Source organism: Phyllobates terribilis, unplaced genomic scaffold (genome assembly GCF_046119375.1).
Source record: "Phyllobates terribilis strain yellow unplaced genomic scaffold, ASM4611937v1 Scaffold_4__5_contigs__length_816908805, whole genome shotgun sequence".
In the NCBI taxonomy this organism is placed as follows: Eukaryota; Metazoa; Chordata; class Amphibia; order Anura; family Dendrobatidae; genus Phyllobates; species Phyllobates terribilis.
The window spans coordinates 478,662,593-478,688,924 of NW_027362764.1; the positions used below are offsets into that span (position 1 = coordinate 478,662,593).

A 26,332-nucleotide genomic window follows, 5' to 3' on the forward strand; every position below is an offset into this window, starting at 1 on the left:
TCGGTCCCTCCCTGGTCACGGAGTCGTTAGCTGCCATACGACCAGGGTCGGTCCGAGTTGATACTTAGTTACGCCCCTCTGGGTCCCTCCTTGCACCGTAGCACAGAGGTTCCACCTCCCGGACCCGTAACACTCAGTATGCTCTGCTCTATTAATCTCAAGGAAACCTCTTTCTCTTGGTTCTCTTCCTACCTCTGTTACAGCTCCTTCAGTGTTTCTTTTGCTAGCTCTTCTTCCTCTTCTTTTCTCATTACTGTTGATGTTCCTCAGTGTTCGGACCTAGGTCTCCTCCTCTTTTCTCTATATAGCTCCCCTATTGAACAAAACCCTCAGGAGACTTGGCCTTCAGTACCATCTCTATGAACGTTAGTACCCAATCATATACATCTTCTTCTGACATTACCTCTGCGCTACTATGAAATACCAGTAATTGTCTGTTCGCTGTCTCTAATATTATGTTCTCCTTATGCCTGAAACAAAATCTTTCCAAAACTGAACTTCTTGTTTCCTCCCTCTACTAACCTATCTCAATCTGGTTTTTCCATTTCTTTATGTGGCTTAACCATAACTCACAAGCAGAATGCCTGTTCTGTTCGATTATATATTTGACTCAGATCTTTCCTTCACTCCCTTCATCCACTCATTCGTCCACACGTCACCTACACAAAATCTTCCCTTACCTTTGAAGCTGCAAAAACTCTGTCGCCAGTATCATTTTTGTCTGGACTACAGCAACTCTATACTAATTGGTCTACCTCTTAAGAAAACACTTCCCTTTTCAATCTATCCTAAATTGAGCAACCAGGGTCATATTTCTGTCCAGCCAATAGAAAGATGCCTCCACCCTGTGCCAGGCATTGCACTGGTTACCCATCTACTACTGAATACAACATAAACTTATCACTTTCACCCCAAAGCTCTTTACAGTTCTGCACCACCCTACATCTGCTCACTTATCCCTGACTATCACCCTATCTGTGCTCTCCATTCTGCTAATGATCTAAGGATAACATCTTCCATAATCTGAACCTTCCACTCCTAGCTTTAAGACTTTTCTCGTGTTGCAACAGTCCTCTGGAATGCACTACCCCTGACAATCTGGTTCATTATTAGTATCCATAATATTAACTGTGCCCTAAAAATACATCTCTTTAGACGGGCATATCACATCACTGCACTAATCGAACGGCTTTCTGTTTTACTTTCTAAATTTTTCTCAGAATCTGGTCTTGTCATCAGCTCACTCACCCTCTATCTACTCAGTAGCAATTTTTATCTGTACACATAAAGATACTGGCTCCTGACCGGCACATGGCAATTTTACTAGAATACCCTTATTTATTATAACGATGGCTGGACCAAACACGATACTCCTCTTGTTTAAATTTTAGAATTATCTGTTACTCTGTAATGTCTGATATTGTTTGTACATGCACCCTCTGAATTGTAAAGTACTGCAAATTTATTATTATTAAGCTCCTAAACTAGTTTATAAACTATAAGTGTGCTCTCTACGTCTCAGAATATGGCAGCCTTGGCAGGGGAGGAAGACCCTTGAATTATTGCAGCCCTAAACTTCCTCTCTGCTGATTGAATACGTTAGAGGGAAATTCAGAGATATAGTGCAATAGCTTCTATATCATACTGAAATAGGGAAGTTCAAACTGTCTTTATACCTGCACCGGAAACTCGCTAGTTAATTGTCCAGTGATTACAATAGTGTGTAGAATACACAATCATTTAAAAGGGTTGACCAGTGAAAACAAATGATAGCTTATTGATTGAAGTATGACCTCTGGGAATCCTCCAATGGGGCACTTTTATTCCCGCTAGAATGGAGCCACAGTATGCATACCCGATTGCTCCTCCATTCATTCTTTATAGGAATGCTGGAAAAAGTCAAGGGCACTGCTCAGCAATCCCATATGTGGAGCAGTGATCAAGCATGAACACTATTGCTGCATACTAATGGGGATAAAAGTGCCCCGTTGTACCAAACAGTGTGGATCCTATGGTCTGGATCCAATGAATAAGTTATCACCTGTCTGTGGATAAGTAATAGATTGTTTTCTCCAGACAAATCTTTAAGAAAGGAGAGTAAAAAATGGACAAGAATATTGTGAGATAACAGGTTTTTTGAAACAGTAATCTGTCTTAGGAAACACATTTTTACATAACCCATTGTAGTGAATCTGTAAGTATTTTTTTGCTATGTAATTTAAAAGCAGCATAGTGTAGGGACAGAGACCCTTATTCCAGCAATGTGTCACTTCTTGGTCTGCTCGGTGTAGTTTTTAAAATCACAGTTTTTCTGCTGCGGATCTAGAAGTTCTCTGAATGCTGAACCCTGTATAACCCCGCCACACCACTGATTGGCAGCTTTCTGTCTACACTGTACATAAGCAGAAAGCTACTAAACAGTTGGGGAGACAGCATTACACAGAGCAGGGGGACTACATGGCATGTGACATCTCCTGTTCATAAAACATTGATTTTATTGAAACTACAAGAAGCAGACCAGTAAGTAGCACATTACTAGAATCACGGTCTCTGTCCCTCCATCATTCTGCAATCAGATTAAATAGCAAAAACCTGGTGACAGATTTCCTTAAATTAATTTATTATTAAATTCTGATCTGGATCCTTATCTATGAGCTAGAGTGGAGAACGGCTAAGAACATTTAAAAAAAACAAAAAAAAAATTTTAACTGACATTTTCACCACTGAGGACCTTGCAATTTAATATATTGACACAAAGCTCATTGATTTAAATGAAGACCATGTAATGATTCTTTATTCCTGCAGTGGACCTACATAGTAAGACAACATTTGCGGCCTCTGTGCTGTCGGACTTCAGGCAAATGAGCTATCAGTAAAAGCAGAAAGAAGCAGCACTGGATGGAGAATAGAGCTGGAGTGACAGAGGCTTCAGATCAGATATATAAATACAGTGGGTACGGAAAGTATTCAGACCTCTTTAAAATTTGCACTCTGTTTCATTGCAGCCATTTGGTAAATTCTAAAAAGTTCATTTTTTTCTCATTAAAGTACACTCTGCACCCCATCTTGACTGAAAAAAACAGAAATGTAGAAATTTTTGAAAATTTATTAAAAAAGAAAAACTAAAATATCACATGGTCATAAGTATTCAGATTCTTTGCTCAGACACTCATATTTAAGTCACATGCTGTCCATTTCCTTGTGATCCCCCTTGAGATGGTTCTACTCCTTGGAGTACAGCTCTGTTTAATTAAACTGATAGGACTTGATTTGGAAAGGCACACACCTGTCTATAAAAGACCTCACAGCTCACAGTGCATGTCAGACCAAATGAGAATCATGAGCTCAAAGGAATTGCACACAAGGAGCTCAGAGACCGAATTGTGGCAAGGCGCAGATCTGGCCAAGGTTACAAAAGAATTTCTGCATTACTCAAGGAGTCTAAGAGCACAGTGGCCACCATAATCCTTAAATGGAAGAAGTTTGGGACCACCAGAAGTCTTCCTAGACCTGGCCGTCCAGCCAAACTGAGAAATCGTGGGAGAAGAGCCTTGGTGAGAGAGGTAAAGAAGAACCCCAAGATCACTGTGGCTGAGCTCCAGAGATGCAGTAGGGAGATGGGAGAAAGTTCCACAAAGTCACTGCAGCCCTCCACCAGTTGGGCCTTTATGGCAGAGTGGCCCGAAGGAAGCGTCTCCTCAGTGCAAGACATATAAAAGCCCGCATAGAGTTTGCTCAAAAACACATGAAGGACTCCCAGACTATGAGAAATAAGATTCTCTGGTCTGATGAGACGAAGATAGAACTTTTTGGTGATAATTTTAAACGGTATGTGTGGAGAAAACCAGGCACTGCTCATCACCAGCCCAATACAATCCCAACAGTGAAACATGGTGGTAGCAGCATAATGCTATGGGGGTATTTTTCAGCTGCAGGGACAGGGTGACTGGTTGCAATTGAAGGAAACATGAATGTGGCCAACTACAGAGATATCCTGGATGAAATCCTCTTCCAGAGTGCTCTGGACCTCAAACTTGGCCAAAGGTTCACCTTCCAACAAGACAATGACCCTAAGCACACAGCTAAAATAACAAAGGACTGGCTTCAGAACAACTCTGTGACCATTCTTCACTGGACCAGCTAGAGCCTTGACCTAAACCCAATTGAGCATCTCTGGAGAGACCTGAAAATGGCTGTCCACCAACGTTCACCATCCAACCTGACGGAACTGGAGAGGATCTGCAAGGAAGAATGGCAGAGGATCCCCAAATCCAGGTGTGAAAAACTTGTTGCATCATTCCCAAGAATACTCATGGCTGTACTAGCTCAAAAGGGGGCTTCTACTCAATACTGATCAAAGGGTCTGAATACTTATGACCATGTGATATTTCAGTTTTTCTTTTTTAATACATTTGCAAAAATTTCTACATTTCTGTTTTTTTTTCAGTCATGATGTGGTGCAGAGTGTACTTTAATGAGAAGAAAAATGAACTTTTTAGAATTTACCAAATGGCTGCAATGAAACAAAGAGTGAAAAATTTAAAGGGGTCTGAATACTTTCCGTACCCACTGTAGATCTTCAGACCTTTTTGTATATCAACTGAAATGCTGAGGAACGGACTGGCCATGTAAAGATATTGATGGACTTGTCTTTGACAGAGCTATAGGCGCATAGTTTGGAGTGTGAAATCCTGCTGATTCCCTTTAAGCTTACTTTTTACTGGAGGCTGCAGATGGAGGATATTCATAGTCAAACAGGTCCAAATTGGCAATAGGTGGGCATAGTCGAGGTAGAAGAATCAGTATAATCAGACAAGGTCTTGCTGAGCCCAGAGATCAGTACATAGGTAAATCAGATCAAGCAAAGTGGAGACATAGCAGGCGCAAACACAGGAACAAACAGACCGCCCGGACTAATTTACTTCTGATGGCCATCAGCAGCAGTGCAGCCATAATGACAGCTCGGCCATTAGCAGTGGTGTGGCCACGACTGTTGACCCTTAGTTGGTCATTAGAAGCTGTGCAGACACGACTGTTGCCCCCTGCTTAGAGATTGTACGACCGTGACATAAAGTGCCAAGCCGCTCCACTCTCTTCATCTCCAGCTGTCTGTACATTTTGTCCTACGTTTATAACTGGTTAACACTGGTTCTTCAATGCAAGATTGTGGGAGATTGTCTATTAATGTCTTAACGGTAAATGTTGCTAAAGAGATTCTGCATAAACCACACTATAATGTATTGTTCTGATCAATGGAGTGACTTTTATAGGAAGTCTCTGGTCATTATAGGGAATCTTCCCTATTAGTGTATCATTAATTTCTCTGCAATATTTAGCTGAGAATTGGTTTTAGGAATTTAGCTGAAAAATAATTTGCTGGAAATGATTTTGTTGTCACGTGACTTACTAGATCCATAGTGAATTAAAAGAAGAATCTCAGCTTTTTATTAATCTGCTGAATTGTTTAAAAAGATTTGTTAGGATATTATCTTTAGGGAACTTGAACCTTTGATCATCTGATCGCTTTTGCTATATACAGTGGTGGCCAAAAGTATTGGCACCCCTGCAATTCTGTCAGATAATACTCAGTTTCTTCCTGAAAATGATTGCAATCACAAATTCTTTGGTATTATTATCTTCATTTAATTTGTCTTCAATGAAAAAGCACAAAAAGAATTGTCCTAAAGCCAAATTGGATACAATTCCACACCAAACCTAAAAAAGTGGGTGGACAAAAGTATTGGCACTGTTTGAAAAATCATGTGATGCTTCTCTAATTCGTGTAATTAACAGCACCTGTAACTTACCTGTGGCACCTAACAGGTGTTGGCAATAACTAAATCACACTTGCAGCCAGTTAACATGGATTAAAGTTGACTCAACCTCTGTCCTGTGTCCTTGTGTGTACCACATTGAGCATGGAGAAAAGAAAGAAGACCAAAGAACTGTCTGAGGACTTGAGAAACCAAATTGTGAGGAAGCATGAGCAATCTCAAGGCTACAAGTCCATCTCCAAAGACCTGAATGTTCCTGTGTCTTCCGTGCGCAATGTCATCAAGAAGTTTAAAGCCCATGGCACTGTGGCTAACCTCCCTAGATGTGGACGGAAAAGAAAAATTGACGAGAGATTTCAACGCAAGATTGTGCGGATGGTGGATAAAGAACCTCGACTAACATCCAAACAAGTTCAAGCTGCCCTGCAGTCCGAGGGTACAAGAGTGTCAGCCCGTACTATCCGTCGGCGTCTGAATGAAAAGGGACTGTATGGTAGGATACCTAGGAAGACCCTACTTCTTACCCCGAGACATAAAAAAGCCAGGCTGGAGTTCGCCAAAACTTACCTGAGAAAGCCTAAAATGTTTTGGAAGAATGTTCTCTGGTCAGATGAGACAAAAGTTGAGCTTTTTGGGAAAAAGCATCAACATAGAGTGTACAGGAAAAAAAAGAGGCATTCAAAGAAAAGAACACGGTCCCTACAGTCAAACATGGCGGAGGTTCCCTGATGTTTTGGGGTTGCTTTGCTGCCTCTGGCACTGGACTGCTTGACTGTGTGCATGGCATTATGAAGTCTGAAGACTACCAACAAATTTTGCAGCATAATGTAGGGCCCAGTATGAGAAAGCTGGGTCTCCCTCAGAGGTCATGGGTCTTCCAGCAGGACAATGACCCAAAACACACTTCCAAAAGCACTATAAAATGGTTTGAGAGAAAGCACTGGAGACTTCTAAGGTGGCCAGCAATGAGTCCAGACCTGAATCCCATAGAACACCTGTGGAGAGATCTCAAAATGGCAGTTTGGAGAAGGCACCCTTCAAATATCAGGGACCTGGAGCAGTTTGCCAAAGAAGAATGGTCTACAATTCCAGCAGAGCATTGTAAGAAACTCATTGATGGTTACCGGAAGCGGTTGTTCGCAGTTATTTTGGCTAAAGGTTGTGCAACCAAGTATTAGGCTGAGGGTGCCAATACTTTTGTCTGGCCCATTTTTGGAGTTTTGTGTGAAATGATCAATGATTTGATTTTTGCTTCATTCTCTTTTGTGTTTTTTCCTTGCAAGCAAATTAAATGAAGATAATAAGACCAAAGAATTTGTGATTGCAATCATTTTCAGGAAGAAACTGAGTATTATCTGACAGAATTGCAGGGGTGCCAATACTTTTGGCCACCACTGTACAGCAATACCACAGTACTGCTATATATAGCAAAAATCACAGTCTCCTATGAAATCCAGGCTGAAGCTGGCATTCACAGAAGTACTGTCATGACAGGCATGGGGGGTCTTCAGCAGACCCCCAGCTTTAATGGCAACTCATCAGCGCCCCATGAACACGTCACAGGGCGTTGATGGGAGCATGGAATAACGTGCCCCCCTGTTGACACCCTGTAAATGCTGTTGTCAGAGACTGACAGCGGCATTTAACAGCTTATCAGCAATGAGTGGAGCTCAGCTTCACGTGCAGCTATTATAAACAGATGATGACTGAATATCACAGCCACCATCTGCTGGGAAAGATTCGGGCTCAGTTCCTGAGTGTGCATCAAAGGCAGAGAGCCAGCATATGACATAACTGTACTTCATATGTCGGTAAGGGGTGAAATTATCCAAAACGACTGATATTCTGTGCTGCTAATGTTGGACATACTTATAAATCGTTTCATTATCTGTGATTAGAAATTGACATGCCAGATGTGACAATTGATTATGTGAACACAATAGAACTTTAACTTGGATATCCAGGCAAAACTTTAACCCAGGTAAGAGACTGTATGAGAAAAGAAAGGGAGATCGGCCAGCTAGAACAGCATCTGTTGACAGATCCTGCAATATATCACATGATACTGTACTTTGTAGTGCTCCATGGTAACTTTGGTTGTCTCAAGACCTGCCTGAAGAATCTGTGCTGTAATATTGACAGCACCTTCATGGCGTATGTTGTCATACTCACGATTCTGAGGGAAAAGGCAGCCATGATATGGGTCATAGTTGACCAAAATCAGCTCCGCAGTGCATATAAAAGCTTGATAATGTGTGAAATATCTGTGGTGGAGGCAGAGCCAAGCAAAGCACAGCAGAGCTCTGCTGGAAGCCAGTGCTGTTATACACATTAATGCATGTACTGTGTGTCAGCCAGCTTCCAGCACAGCTCTAACATGTGCGGCTAGCCAGGAGCACACAGGCGAGCAGAGAAAGTGGCCTGCAGGGCTGAGGAGAAGCACTGTGCTGCTGAGAAATGTCCTTTGTATTTTAGGCAAAATATATAGATAAATATTTTCATCGTTTACATTTTTAAAATTACAAAATGGAAAATAGGCCAATGCAAAAGTTTGGGCACCCTGCATGGTTAGTACCTAGTAGTACTCCCTTTTTAAACTATTACAGCTTTTAAATGCTTTTTGTAGCCAGATAAGAGTCTTTCAATTCTTGTTTGAGGGATTTTCATCCATTCTTTTTTGGACAATTCTTCCAGTTCTGTGAGATTCCTGGGTAGTCTTGCATCCACTGCTATTTTGAGGTCTAGCCACAGATTTTCAAATGATGTTCAGATCAGGGGACTGTGAGGGCCATTGTAAAACCTTCAGTTTGTGTCTTTTGAGGTAGTCTATTGTGGATTTTGATGTTTGTTTAAAATCATTATCCATTTGTAGAAGCCATCCTCTTTTCAACTTCAGCTTTTTTTTACAGATAGTGTTATGTTTGCATCAAGAATTTGTTGAAATTTCATTGAATCCATTCTTCCCTCTACCCATGAAATGTTCCCCGTGCCATTGGTTGCAACACAGCCCCAAAGCATGATTGATCCAGCCCCATGTTTAATGGTTGGCGAGATGTTCTTTTCCTGAAATTCTGTGCCCTTTTTTCTCCACACATCTCTTTTGGCCACAATGATCAAAAGTTCCTATTTTATCCTCATCGGTCCACAAGACTTGTTTCCAAAATGCATCAGGCTTGATTAGATGCATTCTTCTGACATTGCATTCTTCTGACACTGAATTTTATGGTGAAGACACAGAAGAGGTTTTCTTCTGATGACTCTTCCATTCAGGCCATATTTGTGCAGGTGTCTCTGCTTACAGCCTTCTCCGGCTTTGTGGGCTTCCACCATTTCCATTTTCAGAGTGCTAGACAGCTGCTTAGAAGAACCCATGGCTGCTGTGGCCCTTTAAAAGAATGGGTGGCATGAATGTCTATATTTAATAATAATAAGTGTTATAAGAGTTAGATTTCTGCAATGGGATACTGATCCAGGGAACTAGCCAGATTGCATTATTTTGGAAAGGGGAAGGAATTTTTTCCCCTAATATGGGGCAATTAGTGTCGGCCTCGTGAGCTTTTTGTGTTCCTATGGACCAACATGTTAAACTATAGGTTGAACTCGATGAACCTGTTCCTTTTTTTCAACTGTATTAGCCAATTGGGAAATGGCCCTGATGTAATATGACATAACACTGCATGAGCAAACTAAGACTGCAACAAAATATTTGCTAATTGTAAGTTTATTTTCATTCTTCAAAGAGACAATCACAGAGAGCTATATTTCCTGTTCAATCATACAGTTAAATAAATGGATTTCATCTGATAGGACTGATTTATTCTCTTATAGTAAAAAAGAGTTAAAACATGTCCTTTCTATATTCCTGCTGAAGCCTTGAACCTTTTAATAAATACATTAATATATACGAGTTACATAGTTTTTAGCCTAGTTAAGAATGGAAAATGAATTTGTATCAATCTGGAAATGCAATGCAAGAGAGTTAGAGAAGTGGACAGAAGTGTCAGTCATCCTGTAGGTGATGGCGATATTACTGGTTCCCTGGTGACTCGATGATCAACTTGTTAGTGGTGTACAATTGACCAATTGTGACCTGCAAATTAAAAGAGAAACAATGTTATCACATCATACGTCAAAAATAGAGAACGCAACCAACACGTGCTTCTAGGATCAAAGAGATAAAACAATGGTAACTATGGTTGCTGCAATACTGGCTGTACTCAGTCTTCCATATATATTATCCAAGTAGAAAGATTGAAGTCCCCGAAGCTCAGTCTTAAGAAGTAGTATCTTTTAGTGCTATATATCAAAGCACAAAAAAGGGACAGGGACAAATTAAACTTAGCAAGTGGCCCAAGGCCATTTTGTGTTAGTCCCAACTTGTTCTCAGGGCCCTGACTCATAGGATCAAAAATAATCATAGGACTGATGCAAAATGTCTGTAGGCCACTCAATGTCTGTACATTTTCCTGACCCCTCTATTTGCCCTAATATGTATCAATAAAAAAAGAAGCTGCTAATTTATTCTTCGACTTGGCCCATCGCAACTAGAGACCATGCTTTATTCTAAAATGAAGAGTGACCAAGTTTTCTCTGTTGGACAGTTAATATATGAGGCACAATAGCGGAGATTAATCAGTGTCTTAAAGAAAAACTGTATATCACATCCAATCACAGCACAACTTTAATCTAGGATTGAAAAATGAAAGCTCTCTCATGCTGTTAGCAGTATGAAAATAATCCTTACCTGCCAATAGAAAGGCAAATTCACATATTCTAAATGTGGGTTAATAAATTAAACACCTTAAGGATTCACACTTTGTAATATTGTAATAATATATCACACCATCTTATGCAAATAGACTCTTCACAGAGGAAGAGGACTTGAACTCCAATTCCCACATATTTGGGGTAGCAATCCTAAAAGTCAATATCGACTCTTTAACAAGCCTTGCCACTTAGGGTTAGGATAAGAAGCCTAATCAGACACACCATTTGCAGACACGTGCTTCTGGGCTTTTTCTCCTCATCAGTGCAAAACAAGAGATCTGATATGGCTAGGTGAGGGACTGACAAGAGGTGTAAGGAGGAACGTTTCCCTGTAATATACACTATCTTATGACTAATGTTCATACATGTAGCGTCGGCGTCCCTGCCTCCTGCTAGGCAGGGACGCTGTTCCCCTCACCTCTCCGCTCCGTGCCCGGCGTCTTCCTCCCGCTCTGCTGGCAGCGCGCGCTGCTTCCCGGCCACTGTGCTTAGGGCGCGCGTGCGCTCCCCCTCTCTTAAAGGGGCCGCGCGCGCCGTCCTAAGGAGTCCCCGGCCAATGGCCGGAGGACCTCACCATATATAAGGCACCTCCTCCAAAATGGAGGTGCCCGAGCAATGTTGTTGCATAGCCTATCACTCTGCTTCAGCCCTCAGGTCCCGTTACCAGATACCTGCCAGTTACCTGCCAGATTCCTGCTTGATACCTGCCTGATACTTGTCTATCTACTTGCATTCCTGCAGTCCGACAGTCTGCCTACCAGCCCTGCCAGTCTGTCTATGGATCTGATTGCCCGCTCACCTGGGAGCGCTCATTTGCTACCTGCCTGCTAGCCTACCTGGAGGCTCTGCCGTCACATGCTGTGACCACCTGCCTGTCCAGAGACTCTTACCCGCTCACCTGGGAGCGTCCGCCTGCTACCTGCCTGCTAGCCTACCTGGAGGCTCTGCCGTCACTAGCTGTGACCACCTGCCTGTCCAGAGACTCTTGCCCGCTCACCTGGGAGCGTCCACCTGCTACCCGCCTGCTAGCCTATCTGGAGGCTTAGCCGTCACTTGCCGTGACCACCCGCCTGTCAAGAGACTATCCATGTCACTTGCCGTGACCTCCTGCCCTTCTACCCAGAGACTGTCCCCGTCACTTGCCGTGACCTCCTGTCCTTCTACCCAGAGACTGTCCCCGTCACTTGCCGTGACTACCTGCCCGCCTACCCTGGGAGCCACCCGCTTCCTTACAAGGACTGCCCCTTTGTATCGTTGCTCAGAGGTTCCACCTCCCAGACCCGTTACAGTTTGCTCGGGCCATGGAACCCGGTGGCACCCAAGCTCCCTCGCTCTCGGACTTGTGTCATGAACTTTCCCATCAGAGGTCCCAACAGGAGTCCATCCTGAGTCATCTGCGTAGTGTTAACTCCCGCCTGGACACATTGTCTACCTCTTCGGGAGCTGCCTCCACAAGCACACTTACTACCCCGGCACCGCCGCAACACATCAACACCATGGCATCTCTTCCCGGTCCCCGCCTCTCCGCTCCTCCTCGTTTTGGCGGAGATCCCAGCCAGGCACGGGGCTTCATTAACCAGTGCACTTTGCGCTTCAAACTGTTGGCACACCAGTTTTCCACCGACCGAGCCACAGTAGCCTTCATCATGTCCCATCTCACAGGAGAGGCACTGACTTGGCTAAATCCTCTATGGGAGAGAGGAGACCCCCTGGTGTCCAACCTGCCAGCCTTTCTCACGGCTTTCCGGAAAGTCTTCGACGAACCAGGACGGAAGACCTCATCCGCATCATCTCTGCTACGCCTCCGTCAAGGAAATCTCACCGTGGGCCAATATGCCATACGGTTCCGTACCCTTGCTTCGGAGCTGGCCTGGGATAACGACGCCCTGGTGTCTGTCTTTTGGGAGGGTCTGTCCGGCCGTATTAAAGATGAACTCGCCGGTCGGGACATTCCTACCACTCTCGACGACTTAATAACTCTTGCCACCCGGATAGACATCCGGTTCCAGGAGCGCGCCAAAGAGGTCACCCGTGAGAGGAGGTTTCCACGTCTAGCCCCTACCTTCCAGAAGCCCGTCACTTCTCCCGTTACTCCCCAGGCGCACTCACCCGAGCCTATGCAGGTCGACCAGACCAAGATGGTCAAGACCCGTCAAGAGTTACGCCGAGCCGAGGGGAGCTGCTTCTACTGTGGCAGTAAGGAGCACCGGATCCGTTCCTGCCCGGAGAGGTCGGGAAACGCCTGTGTCTAGGATCGCTCAGAGAGGTCGTCCTAGAAAAGAGTAAACCCTCTCCATCTCTGTTGCTGTCGGTCTCTATCATCTGCGGGGAGAACCGTTATTTTGAACTAGCCCAACTTGACTCTGGAGCTGCCGGAAATCTCATTTCTCAGTCCCTGGTAGAGAAATACCGCATTCCCACCAAACCTCTAGCTGTACCCTTATCTGTCGCTGCCGTAGATGGGGGCCTCTTACCACATCCCATCCAACTCATCACCGAATCCATAACCCTGGGAATGCTGCACTCAGAGAGCATCTTCTTTCATGTTCTGCCTGGACTCTCTCACGCCCTCTTGCTAGGCCTACCTTGGCTTCAGAAACATGCACCCGTGCTTGATTGGCAGACCGGAGAAGTCCTTCGCTGGGGACAGGACTGCCATAAGACTTGTTTAGTTCCCGTCCATCCTGTCTGTCCTTCTCCTACCCCAGCCAATCTACCTGGTCTTCCGGTTCCCTATTGGTCTTATGCGGACGTCTAATAAAAAGGAGGCAGAGACATTACCCCCTCATAGACCATACGACTGCCCAATCGACCTGATGCCCGGCGCTACTCCTCCCCGTGGGCGTATTTACCCGTTGTCCGCTGCTGAGACCCGGTCCATGTCTGAATATATTGAGGAGAGTCTGGCCCGGGGATTTATCCAGAAATCGACCTCCCCGGCGGGAGCAGGCTTCTTCTTCGTCAAAAAGAAGGACGGCTCACTCCGTCCCTGTATAGACTATAGAGGCCTTAACCAGATCACGGTGAAGAATAAATACCCCCTTCCGCTCATTCCGGAATTATTTGACCGTCTGAGGGGGGCTAGAATCTTCACCAAGCTGGACCTCCGTGGGGCGTATAACCTGGTCCGTATCCATCAGGGGGATGAATGGAAGACGGCATTCAACACCCGGGACGGCCACTATGAATACCAGGTAATGCCCTTCGGTCTCTGTAACGCTCCCGCCGTTTTTCAAGAGTTGGTCAATGACATCTTCCGGGACCTTCTCTACTCCTGCGTAGTGGTGTACCTGGACGACATCTTGGTCTTCTCCCCGGATCTTCTCACTCACCGGAGGGATGTTTGTCAGGTCCTGCTCAGGCTCAGGCAGAACCACCTCTACGCTAAATATGAGAAGTGCCTCTTTGAGCAGACCTCGCTTCCGTTCTTGGGCTACATAATCTCTCAGACCGGCCTACGAATGGATCCTGAGAAACGGTCTGCCATCCAGAAGTGGCCCCGACCAGAGGGGTTGAAGGCTATTCAGTGGTTCCTGGGCTTCGCCAACTACTACCGCCTCTTCATACCGCACTTCTCTTCCCGGACTGCCCCAATCTCTGCACTCACCCGTAAGGGCACTAATCCCAGAGAATGGCCGCCCGAAGCAGAGGAAGCCTTTCTTTCCTTAAAACAGGCTCTCTCTTCCGCCCCGGTGCTACATCGTCCGGACGGCAACAAACAATTCTTCCTGGAGGTGGACGCTTCCTCCTCTGGAGCCGGAGCGGTACTTACCCAAAAGTCATCTTCCGGAAGAATGGTAACTTGCGGCTTCTTCTCCAAACTCTTCTCCCCTTCTGAGCGCAATTATTCTATAGGAGACCGAGAGTTATTGGCCATTAAGCTGGCACTGGAGGAGTGGCGTTACCTGCTCGAGGGGGCTCTTCACCCAGTAATTATTTACACGGACGACAAGAACTTGGCTTACCTCCAGAGCGCCCAGAGACTTAACCCGCGCCAAGCCCGGTGGTCCTTGTTTTTAGCCCGCTTTGATTTCGTTCTTCATTTTCGCCCGGCAGACAAAAACATCAAAGCTGACGCCTTGTCCCGATCCTTCCTGGTGTCTGATCTAGAGGAGGAGCCTAAGCACATCATTGATCCCGCCAGAGTAATGCAGGTGGCCCCCGTGAATCTAAATCGTCTCCCTCCCGGTAAGACGTTCGTAACAGTACCTGATCGGAAGAAGATCCTACACTGGGGTCACTCGTCTAAGCTAGCTGGCCACGCCGGTCAGAAAAAGACCCTCCAGCTTATTACCCGCCATTACTGGTGGCCTACCCTGCACAAGGACGTAATAGACTTTGTTTCAGCCTGTGTGTCCTGTGCCCGCAACAAGGTTCCAAGACATCTGCCAGCCGGTCGTCTCCTTCCTCTTCCAGTACCTGCTGCCCCGTGGCAGCATATAGCTATGGACTTTATAACGGATCTCCCTGTCTATGCCGGTTGTACGGTCATTTGGGTGGTCGCTGACCGCTTTTCCAAGATGGCTCACTTCATTCCCCTGCCGGGCCTCCCGTCTGCACCCGAGCTGGCTAAAGACTTTAATCGCCACATCTTCCGTCTCCATGGCCTGCCCCTCCACATCGTGTCGGATCGTGGGGTTCAGTTCACCTCACGCTTCTGGAGAGCCACATGTAAGCTGCTGGACGTCACCCTGGACTTCTCCTCCGCTTACCACCCACAGTCCAATGGTCAAGTGGAGCGGATCAATCAGATCCTGACCAGTTACCTCCGGCACTTCGTTAATGCCCACCATTCGGACTGGGTGGATCTCCTACCATGGGCCGAGTTCTCTTACAATAATCACGAGAGCGAATCTTCCTCCAAATCCCCGCTTTTTATAGTCTTCGGTCAGCATCCTCGGATCCCATTTCCCGTCTCCACCTCAGTGGACAATCCGGCTGCGGAATCTCTCGTTAGCGAATTCTCCTCCATTTGGGAGAGTACCCGATCCGCACTCCTTCAGTCGTCCGAGCGGATGAAAAGACACGCTGACAAAAAACGCCTGGATCCTCCACAATTCCGTCCTGGCGACAAAGTCTGGCTCTTGTCCAAGTATGTCCGGCTCAAGATTCCTTCCTACAAGTTAGGGCCTCGGTTCATCGGCCCACTGGAAGTTATCAAACAAATCAACCCAGTGGCCTATAAATTGAAACTCCCGGCCAACTTGCGGATCCCTAACTCCTTCCATGTATCTCTCCTCAAACCCGTGGTACTTAACTCTTTTTCCAAGTCTACAGGTACGCCTCCTGCTCCGGTTTCCGCTGAAAACGAGTTTGAGGTAGAGAACATTCTGGCCACCAAAATGGTAAGAGGAAAGACCTTTTTTCTAGTGGATTGGAAGGGGTTTGGTCCTGAGGAGAGAACATGGGAGCCCCAGGAGAACATCCATGCCCTTCTCAACCTTGATAAATTTCTGTCTGGTCTAAAAAGGGGGGGGCCTAAAGGGGGGGGGACTGTAGCGTCGGCGTCCCTGCCTCCTGCTAGGCAGGGACGCTGTTCCCCTCACCTCTCCGCTCCGTGTCCGGCGTCTTCCTCCCGCTCTGCTGGCAGCGCGCGCTGCTTCCCGGCCACTGTGCTTAGGGCGCGCGCGCTCCCCCTCTCTTAAAGGGGCCGCGCGTGCTGTCCTAAGGAGTCCCCGGCCAATGGCCGGAGGACCTCACCATATATAAGGCACCTCTTCCAAAATGGAGGTGCCCGAGCAATGTTGTAGCATAGCCTATCACTCTGCTTCAGCCCTCAGGTCCCGTTACCAGATACCTGCCAGTTACCTGCCAGATTCCTGCTTGATACCTGCCTGATACTTGTCTATCTACTTGCATTCCTGCGGTCCGACAGTCTGCCTACCAGCCCTGCCAGTCTGTCTATGGATCTGATTGCCCGCTCACCTGGCAGCGCTCATCTGCTACCTGCCTGCTAGCCTACCTGGAGGCTCTGCCGTCACGTGCTGTGACCACCTGCCTGTCCAGAGACTCTTACCCGCTCACCTGGGAGCGTCCGCCTGCTACCTGCCTGCTAGCCTACCTGGAGGCTCTGCCGTCACGTGCTGTGACCACCTGCCTGTCCAGAGACTCTTACCCGCTCACCTGGGAGCGTCCGGCTGCTACCTGCCTGCTAGCCTACCTGGAGGCTCTGCCATCACTAGCTGTGACCACCTGCCTGTCCAGAGACTCTTGCCCGCTCACCTGGGAGCATCCACCTGCTACCCGCCTGCTAGCCTATCTGGAGGCTTAGCTGTCACTTGCCGTGACCACCCGCCTGTCAAGAGACTGTCCCCATCACTTGCCGTGACCTCCTGCCCTTCTACCCAGAGACTGTCCCCGTCACTTGCCGTGACCTCCTGCCCTTCTACCCAGAGACTGTCCCCGTCACTTGCCGTGACTACCTGCCCGCCTACCCTGGGAGCCACCCGCTTCCTTACAAGGACTGCCCCTTTGTATCGTTGCTCAGAGGTTCCACCTCCCAGACCCGTTACAATACACCATCTAATGTCCATATATGCGACTACAAGATCAGAAATCACTTCTTAGACTGCCTTTGGACAGTACAATTATTACAAAGTATGAGCAACCAGGGTCCAGACCCTTTGTCATTTTTAACTTGTAAAATGGGAAAACCCTTGATTTATACAGCTAAAGATGTATTTTTTATAATATATATACTACTAATTGATAGTTCATCCCACATCTCCACTGTGTGAAGGACAATGGGTCCACAATAATATCTACTGCATATTAAAATCATATATATGTCACATCTATATCTATATATATGTAACATCACATCTACATCTAATCTCCACTACAGCACAGACGGCATGTGATCTGCTTTTTTTTTTTCTTTCACCAGACTAAATACTTGTATTTAAGTTGACAAACTAAGCAGAGCGCCATTCCTGGCTGACTGCCATGTTCCAGAGGTCAATGTCTCAACATTTTCATAACAGTTCAGTTACCAAAAACAAACACGGCACTGAAAATACACTATGCAATAATACCCTGCATGCAAAAGAGGGACGGCGAGTCCAGACCTACTCCTCTCCAATAACTCGCTGTACAGAAGAATCAGAACTTTGTTCTGGAACAATCAATATCGGAAGCAATGAACTAAAGTGCTTTATGGATCACACAGCAAACTTTCCATTTAGGGGTTAGTGGCCCTTTAAATGATCATAAATGGGATTTAGCAAGTCCTTATTAACAGCTTTTTAATTCTTTTACCATTGCATGTGATATACAGTTTGTGCTCTTGTGTAATACTGTCCGGTGTAAAGATCTGGACGCTCTATTCGGCAGCATACGTTTATTTCCAAGGTAATCAGCAACCATGACACAGCCGGGCATAAGCAGCAGAAACGTCTTATAACTTCTTTATTTATTTATTTTACTCACTTTTATGGCACTATCAATTTCCACAGACATCATCATCACTGTCCCCATTGGGGCTCACAATCTACATTCCCTATCAGGATGTCTTTGGAGTAAACTGGAGAACCCAGAGGAAACCCACGCAAACACGGGGAGAACATACAAACTCCTTGCAGATGTTGTCCTTGGTGGGATTTGAACCCAGTGCTGCAAAGAAACAATGCTAAACACTAATCTATGCTACCCATTACAGGAATATAGGTATGCAAGGAACCACAACAATAGGGAGGACATGTGTATCTGTTCTACAGCACCTACTACTGTACAGCCTAATCAGGAACCCTCTGCTATTACCATGAAACACAGGAGACACCATGCTGCTATTACTACAAGAGTAAAGATGCTACGACCATGGAAAGGGGGAGAGGATAGTTTGCTGCTACAACCATGGAAAGGGAGAGAGGATAGTTTGCTGCTACGACCATGGAAAGGGGGAGAGGATACTTTGCTGCTACGACCATGGAAAGGGGTTTCTTTTTGAATCTGATACAAGTTATGGGAAAATGTGTTATGTATCGTACAAAACCAAATGTCTATCTATTGTCTGTAGATTGCAACATTACGGGCTCTTAATGTTTAGAAGTTGGCTCTGAAAGCTAAGATATGTCCAGGCCTGTCATATAACCAGTCTATGGACACAATATTTTCTGAAGAGACCGTATGTAATACCGCAACATTGTGTTGTGCTATGTACACTAGAAAAATATAATGTAACTTTTCACAGCTGTAGAACGCCATAGTGGCCAAACCACAACAAAAAGGCTACATGTGAATGTAACCTTTAGTTCAATTCCAGATAAAATTACTCTTCAATTATTTTTTCCTTAATTTCCAGAGAAAAAGATAGTATTACTAAATCCGTACTAAGCAGATTAAATAATGCATTGGGGAAGGAGGGGCAAACGAAATGGAGAAAGGAAACCTTATTATAAGCTTCTTAGTAGTTTACAAAGTCCAGGGTAAATACTAGAAGACGGCCATCAGTTGCATAGTTGTTATGGTACTGGTGTAATACTGCTGGAAACCAGTGGTCGAAGGAGCACAAGTAGAAACAGCAAGCGGTAGTAGTTGCTTGAAGTTAGCAAGGAGTTGTAAGAAACAATCCGTAGATGAATTTAGAACAGTCTGGTTAAGAATGTTCAGGAGCTGGAGACTGAAACTAGGCTAATAGCTAGACACAATACTCAAGCAATGAGTGAGAGGTCATGTTATTTTAAGTAGGCCCAAACAAGAAACAAGATTGATTCCATAGATTCAGAACCCACCATCTTGGTAAAAGGCAATTGCAGAACACAACAGCAGCCTCCGGTGGTACGGAGTGAAACTACAGCACAATTATCAAAGTGAACAATAGCGGCCAATATTGGTCAAACTGTAGAAGGCAACAGAAATCCTGACAATAGTATGATTGCAAAAAAAGAATACACAGTAGTGCCTGCAAGCTATCCTCAGAAGCAGCGGCGAAACCTTGTTTTGTGGATTGCAATATATATGGATGCTTACTACTGATTGGAGTGTTTTTTTGCAGTTTTTTACACACTTGCAGACATTGCTTCTATGCAGCATTCTATAGTTGTGTAATATACGAAGGTTACAATATATATAACCATCTGACCATCTAATGTATGCCGAGAGTCCTGATTCTCCCTATGGGGCAGACCTAAGCGGAGCATGCAATAGGTCACTGGCAGTCCTATGTAGATCACCAGAGCTCACTGAAATTGTGTCCATATGCCATAATGTCAAACGGCACTGTCATGTTGTAAAGTATTTTGTATACACAGGAATTAAAGCAGACCATGATGTATAGCGGGTACTGTGTGGAACTATACTTATTTTTCATGCTTTATAAAGATTTGGGCTGTTTGTGGGGATTTGCTCAGACCCCAGTAATTTTATATACCTGCCATCGTCTTTTATAGACATTTTCTCATTAATGATCAAGCATGATTAGGCAAGACGTTATCAGATAGTATTCCAGGGAGTGCAATATGGCAGAAAATACTTAGTGTGTGACACTCCTTCTATAAATATAACCTGTTCCAGCTCATACAGATATTCATCACTGGCCTCACCACTGCTGGCATTGATCTGTACACCGCTAGCTGGCAGTGACTGATTGTACGGTATTAGCACTAAACTAAAATGTGTAAAACATTACCAGCTAACCAAACATGCAGCGCACACAAAGCCGACATCTCGGAGATCCCCGTCACTGTCTCACAAGGCTCATGCACAAGGTTGTGTTATGGCGCCTTATAACCTTTAATTCACCAAACCAGCGACAACAAAGAGGAACAGGAGAAAATGTAACTAGTTGGTGCATAGTATGTGACACATGATTTATCTATCTATATTACTTCCTTATATAGCGCCACCATATTCCGCAGCGCCTTGATGAAGACATCACTGTCCCCATTGGCATTCACAATCTAAAGTCCCAATCAGTATGTCTTTGGGGTGTGGGAGGAAACCGGAGAAAGAACAGAAAGGGAAGGTCAGCTCACCTGCAAAATAAGCATACCAACTGCACAGAGACTTGTAGTACCGCAAGAACCAGGAGAGCAAGATTCCAGCAAAAGGACCCTTTAAAAACACTTTTATTGTGACAAATTAAAATCCATGTAGAAAAAAGGATCCTTTAGCTTGAATCTCGCTTTCTACTTGGAAGAAATCTACGCAAACATGGGGAGAACATACAAACTCCTTGCAGATGTTGTCTTGGTGGGATTTGAACCCAGGACCCCAGCTCTACAAAGCAACAGGGCTGAATCATAGTATATTTGTAAAAAATATATCTTTACTGTACAATATAATAACAAACAGTAAACTCAGAACAGGATCGCATGGTAGGAAGAAACCACCAGATAGGACATAGCATAATAATGCACTGAACAGATGGAGAAATGCCCACAGAAGGCTATGAAAATGCTGAACAAATAAAATCTGAAGTTCCACTGTGACAATGTGGGTTAACATTGGTTGTTGTCAATAGGGGGCAGTGCAGGCCAGCGTATAAAGCTGGATCCACTATGTATACGTCCGCAATCATTAATGCAATCATATAAAGCTGGATCCAATATGCATGAGTCTGCTGTCATATAAAGTGCATAAAATGGCAAACAAATGCTTAAAATACACAGGACGTCAGTATGGCCAGTAAACATGAGAGTAACAGTACTAATTGTGATAGATAAAGGAAATAACCATGGCAATCCTCTCTCTCTGGGATGGCGCCAACCCCAGTGCATTTCAATAAAGCCTTCAAACCTTGTATGGAGACTTAAAGGGGTATTCCCAAGTTTAGAAGTTATTCCTTATAGATGGGATAGGTGATAACCTTCTGATCACAGGGGTCCGACTGATGGGACATCCACCACTCCCAAGAACCAGGGCACGGGGAGCCATGTGAATAGAGCAGAGGTTAATCAGGTGCACTGCTGTTCTGTTCATCCTTAATGAGATTGTAAAGGACATATTGATACTCATGCTAGAGAAACTCCATTTTGTCTGCTCACTTTAAAATCATGTTATTATCACTCCTTGCATAACATACATTCTTTCTTTCTCTTCCCACAGAACTTATCTCACACTAACCTTTTCTCAAGAGAACATTTTGTCAGACACTCTTATCTAACTTGTTTAGGCCAGGTTTGACCTTGTAAAATTTCCATAGTGCTTCAAACTAACAATGATAATATGACCATATATGTGTTTTCGTAATAATTGTACTCACATCAGTTAGCCTATAGTATTGTAGTATGGCTGTAGAGTTGATTGGCTATTTGATATACTCAAAACAATATAAAATGCTAAGCAAAATAAACGGGATCAAAGATTCTTTGAATCCTCCCAATACAGAACATTGTTTCCGTTTGGTTTTCTGTGGATTGCAATCAACATAATAATTCAATAATTTGACACTCACTTGGTCAACCGTGAAGGGTTATTGCCCTCCCTTAACAAGATCACCAGAGTGCACTTAGCCCCTGAGGAAGCCACATTCCAGGAGGCGAAACGCGAGGGTTTTTTCCCCCTATCCTTTCATCATTTACTACACAGGTTTTCCCTACATGCCTTCCATTTGGTTTATTTGTCATTAGTAGTGCTGTGCAAGTAGTGCTGGCAGTTCACTATGCTTGTAGACTGACTATCATCTTTGTATTGTCGATCTCATTGTTTTTCATTACTCTTTTGATCTTTTACATTTAATACATTGGGGTTTAGCCATAACTATTATTGTATCTGTTCACAATCACCACATCAGGGTTGAGGCACATATTTTTTATGATTATTGTGTTTATCATCGGCATCCTGTGTATAATGCTATTAGATAGGGTGGACTACTGCTCTATTATGAGCTGATCTAGTTGATCTTTTCCATAGCCAATGGGCTTTTTAAGTGTTTTTAATTGTTTTTAGCTTGTTTTTTCAAGAAAGTATCCTTATTTATAGGTGATCCCGTTTCTTTGGCATACTTCTTAACATATTTTCTATAATAGTGATTCAGTTCCAATTTCATATACTCAGTGTTTGCATACTGTAGCATCTCAGAGTACACCCATCAGAACAGACGTCAAATGTGAGTTGCTATATAACTGTACTGTAGTTACTTGTATGATCTGAAGGACTTGTATCTACCACTATATTGGCACTGTATGGTGGTAATATCGGTCTTGGTATAGTGAATTTTATTCAATAACAGCATGGTCATCTGCTGAGGTACTCCCTATAGCCACCATAATTAGTGAGCTCCTACATATTTGAAGCATGATTACCTAGGTTAGGAGCCCACCCAGACGGGTTTTGCCCTGACTGTGATGAACCCCTAGCTACACCGCTGTCTGTCACTACGATTCTGCTTTTATGCTTCCTGTAGGTTATAAAAACTAAATGAAATATCTAAAAGTTACTTCATTTTTCAAGCAAAGGAGAAGGAAGTATTTAACTGGCAATAACTGTTTATACCAGAGTTCACATCTTCCATTTCTTCCTCCTTTGGTAGCGCAGTCATCTCTATGCTTCTTAGACATTTATTAACTGTTGTGTGAACACACATTTCTAGCTTGCCTACCTTGACTGACAGAGCTACTCATTCAAATGGAAGGATCTGGAAACTTCTTCCTTTGGTCTCCATTGTGCCTGGGTATAGTCCAGCACGAATGTAGACAGAGTCACTAACTCTGGGTTTACATGGCACGACGTTAAAGGTCTAGCCCTTTTGCTGCCATGGTTTCCACCTCTGGTAGCCAGGACAATTTTCACACTAAATTACAAAATAAAAAATTATGGAGCCCCCCCTACCTATATATTTTTTGAAAGTAGACATCTGGCACATTGTCAAAATGCCATTTAGCACTTTATATATACATACTGTTGTAGTTTCAGTTCTCTAGTAGCAACTTGGACACGCACAGGGTTTAAAGGGGTTGTCCGGTCTAAAATGAAAAGTCTACAGTCACTTCTGAATCCCCCCAGCACACACACTGTGGCTGCGAGAATAATGCCAGTTCCTGAGCCGGGACCGGTGGGTATGCATGCGTTATACATACACCCAGCCAGGGCCTGTCCAGAGGGCACGGCCTCGCTCCATACACTTGTATTGAGCGAGGGCACGCCCACTAGATGGCCGTGTCTCTAGACAGGGCGCGGCCTCGCTCCATACAAGTATACGGGGCGTGGCCTCGCTCCATACAAGTATATGGAGCAAGGCCACGCGCACTAGACGAGTTTTGCCCGGGAGTTTGCATAACGTATAGATCACCGTCGTTCCTGGCTCAGAACCGGTGAATCCTCGCAGTACACGGGGATTAATATGTCTGCAGTTACACAGAGTGACTACAGACTTATCAATTTAGACTGGACAACCCCTTTAATGTCAAAACAAAGTAAGGTTTATTGTCATTTATAAATTTTATAGCTCCAAAAAAGAAAGCACCTTTCTTCAGTACAAAGCAATAAAATAACAGTCCTTTCTCTTGGGTAAGGCAAAACAAATCAAATGGTCTTACAAACTAGCTGTCACAGGTACTTCTCAGTCTCTGACATAGACTATCCACCATGAACATAGACTCTCCAGATGTTGCCAGTCACAGTTTAGTAGTACCAGAGACTGCTAGATAAGCTACCGAAGTGTGATCAACAATGCCTGGGACGGAGGGGTGAAAGTACACACCTCGAAAATATCTGCAGAAATACCCAGTTGTACTACAAGCAAAGATTTCACATACTGCACCACACTGTAGAAGCAACAAATGTGAATATCTATGCAATAGAGTGATGGAGCGCAAAATGGAAAACAGCAGTTGAATCAGGGGAGTGCATGCATTTTTACAAGGTATTTATTTTTTGAGATAGTGATGGGTCCTCTTTAAACACATTTAAGCTGGATTCCCACACAAATTACGTCTCATCGGTAGAGTTTCTAGCAGTGCTACTCATTTAATCAGTTTGGTGACAATATACCCTTCTCATAAAACACAATTCCATGGACAACCCCTTTAAGTACTATAAACACATCATTGTTGCCTATTGTTAATACATATTGATATGAATGTCATAAGTTCTGTACAGTTAACCTATCAGCACTGTACATCGTGGTTCAATAATAGACCGTTTGCACATTTAATGAATGCATGCTTCCCATATTTCCTACAATGTAAGCTATGACCCCCGTGTGAAGTTGTCTAATATACACGTCAGAAGTAAAATGAAATTTTAGTCTGGTGCATTATTCAATTACATGCCGTCTCCAAGTGCTCTACTTGGAATTGTTGTCAAATGAATCATTAGTCATATCACTAAGCATTAAAAATCAACCCTGAAATCTGTTCCAACAAGTTTCAACTTATAGCAGAAAAGGCTAAATTCTCAAATGTCAAGGTCATTCCATTCCTTGTGCAATTACAGGGCCGGAATTGGATTTTTATGCAAACAAGGTGAGGGATGAAATGAACTGTATACTCTCTCCAGACAATCCATTCTGACCTCTAACATGAAATGCCTTGCTTACTCTGAGCTGCTTTTAATAGGAAATTGATGCAATAATTCAACTCTTAACATTCTTTAATATATACTGTATGCACCATGTGGGCATATAATATATTTCAAATATTATATATTCCTACATATGTATGTGGGTTTGTTCACATGCTGCATTTTTGCCGCATTTTTTCCCACACGTTTTTTAAGGGTAAAAAATGCAGCATTTTTTCGTTGCAGATCTGAACCATCAAATCATTTTGTTTCAGGTCTGCAGCATGTTAATTCTTTTCGTGGACTTGCAGCGTTTTTCACCTATTCAAATGCATGGGAATAAACACATGTAAAAACGCATCAAAAATGCATTTAAAAACATGTCAAAAAGGTGCAAAATGTACACAATGCTTTTGCTGTTGCACATACTCAACATGGCACAAAGCCTAAACAAAAAGAATAATATCTCCACGTAATAAAACATTAGCTACAAAACATACATAATGGCTCATATAGAAAAGCCAATGATTGAGGAACAAGCATCATATTCTCGACTATGGACCGCTCTAAATAGGCCGACATTCAATGTATGAGCAAAATGCTTGTTCGTCGGGTGCGATGATTTTTAAGCTGGCTTGAAAATCATTGTTATAGGCAGCACATTGGATCCGTGTATACAGGGCGTATGCTGCCAATGACATGATATTCAATGGGCACAGACCAATCCTATAAGTTATCACTCTGTGGGAATGCCTGAACAGGCCAGTAAATGACAACCGTTTGACCTGTATAAAGTTCAACGGAGGTCATTTATTGGTCTTGATTGATTAATCTAAAGGGGCCAATTAATTACAATTCAAAATACAATTCATGACAAATTAAAGCAGTGAAAAAGTATGTTCATATTTTGACAAACTTATTCATAGGTTTCGTTGTGCTAGCCTATGAAAAAATGAGTATCCATTTGGCATACTCCTGGCCATAATGCACAGGCATACCTTAGCTTTTACTGTAAAGAATAATAGAATTAGCGGTACCACTGGTTCCATAACCAAATCAATGTAACGCCGAGCTGTTAGTATACCTGACATGAAGACTAGAGTGGTTCAGCGACCGTACGTCAAGCCACTACACACCATGATCCCAGGAGTAGCGCTAGATAGGACTATGAACTAAATACAGTGAATATAGCTTCAGGGGTTCCACTAAAGCACCACTCCAGTGTTTTTTATTTCAGCACTATAGTGGAGGCGCTAATGTAAGCTCCCTCCACCTAGTATTATATGCACCAGCCACCGTCTTCATCTGTTATCAGCACTGTTCTGGTCATCTTCAGTAGGTTGTGACCTGCT

At 44.0% G+C, this 26,332-nt stretch overlaps 1 protein-coding gene across 1 annotated transcript in view; it reads right to left on the reverse strand.

The window, feature by feature from the left end:
• Positions 1–9,493: 9,493 nt before the first annotated feature.
• LYRM4 (LYR motif containing 4) overlaps positions 9,494–26,332 on the reverse strand; it is a 151,733-nt gene continuing 134,894 nt past the window's right edge. Inside the window, exon 4 of the mRNA XM_073676671.1 lies at positions 9,494–9,864. Within this exon, the coding sequence (XP_073532772.1) occupies positions 9,802–9,864 (63 nt within the window). The 3' untranslated portion in view covers positions 9,494–9,801. The remainder of the gene's footprint in view (positions 9,865–26,332) is intronic.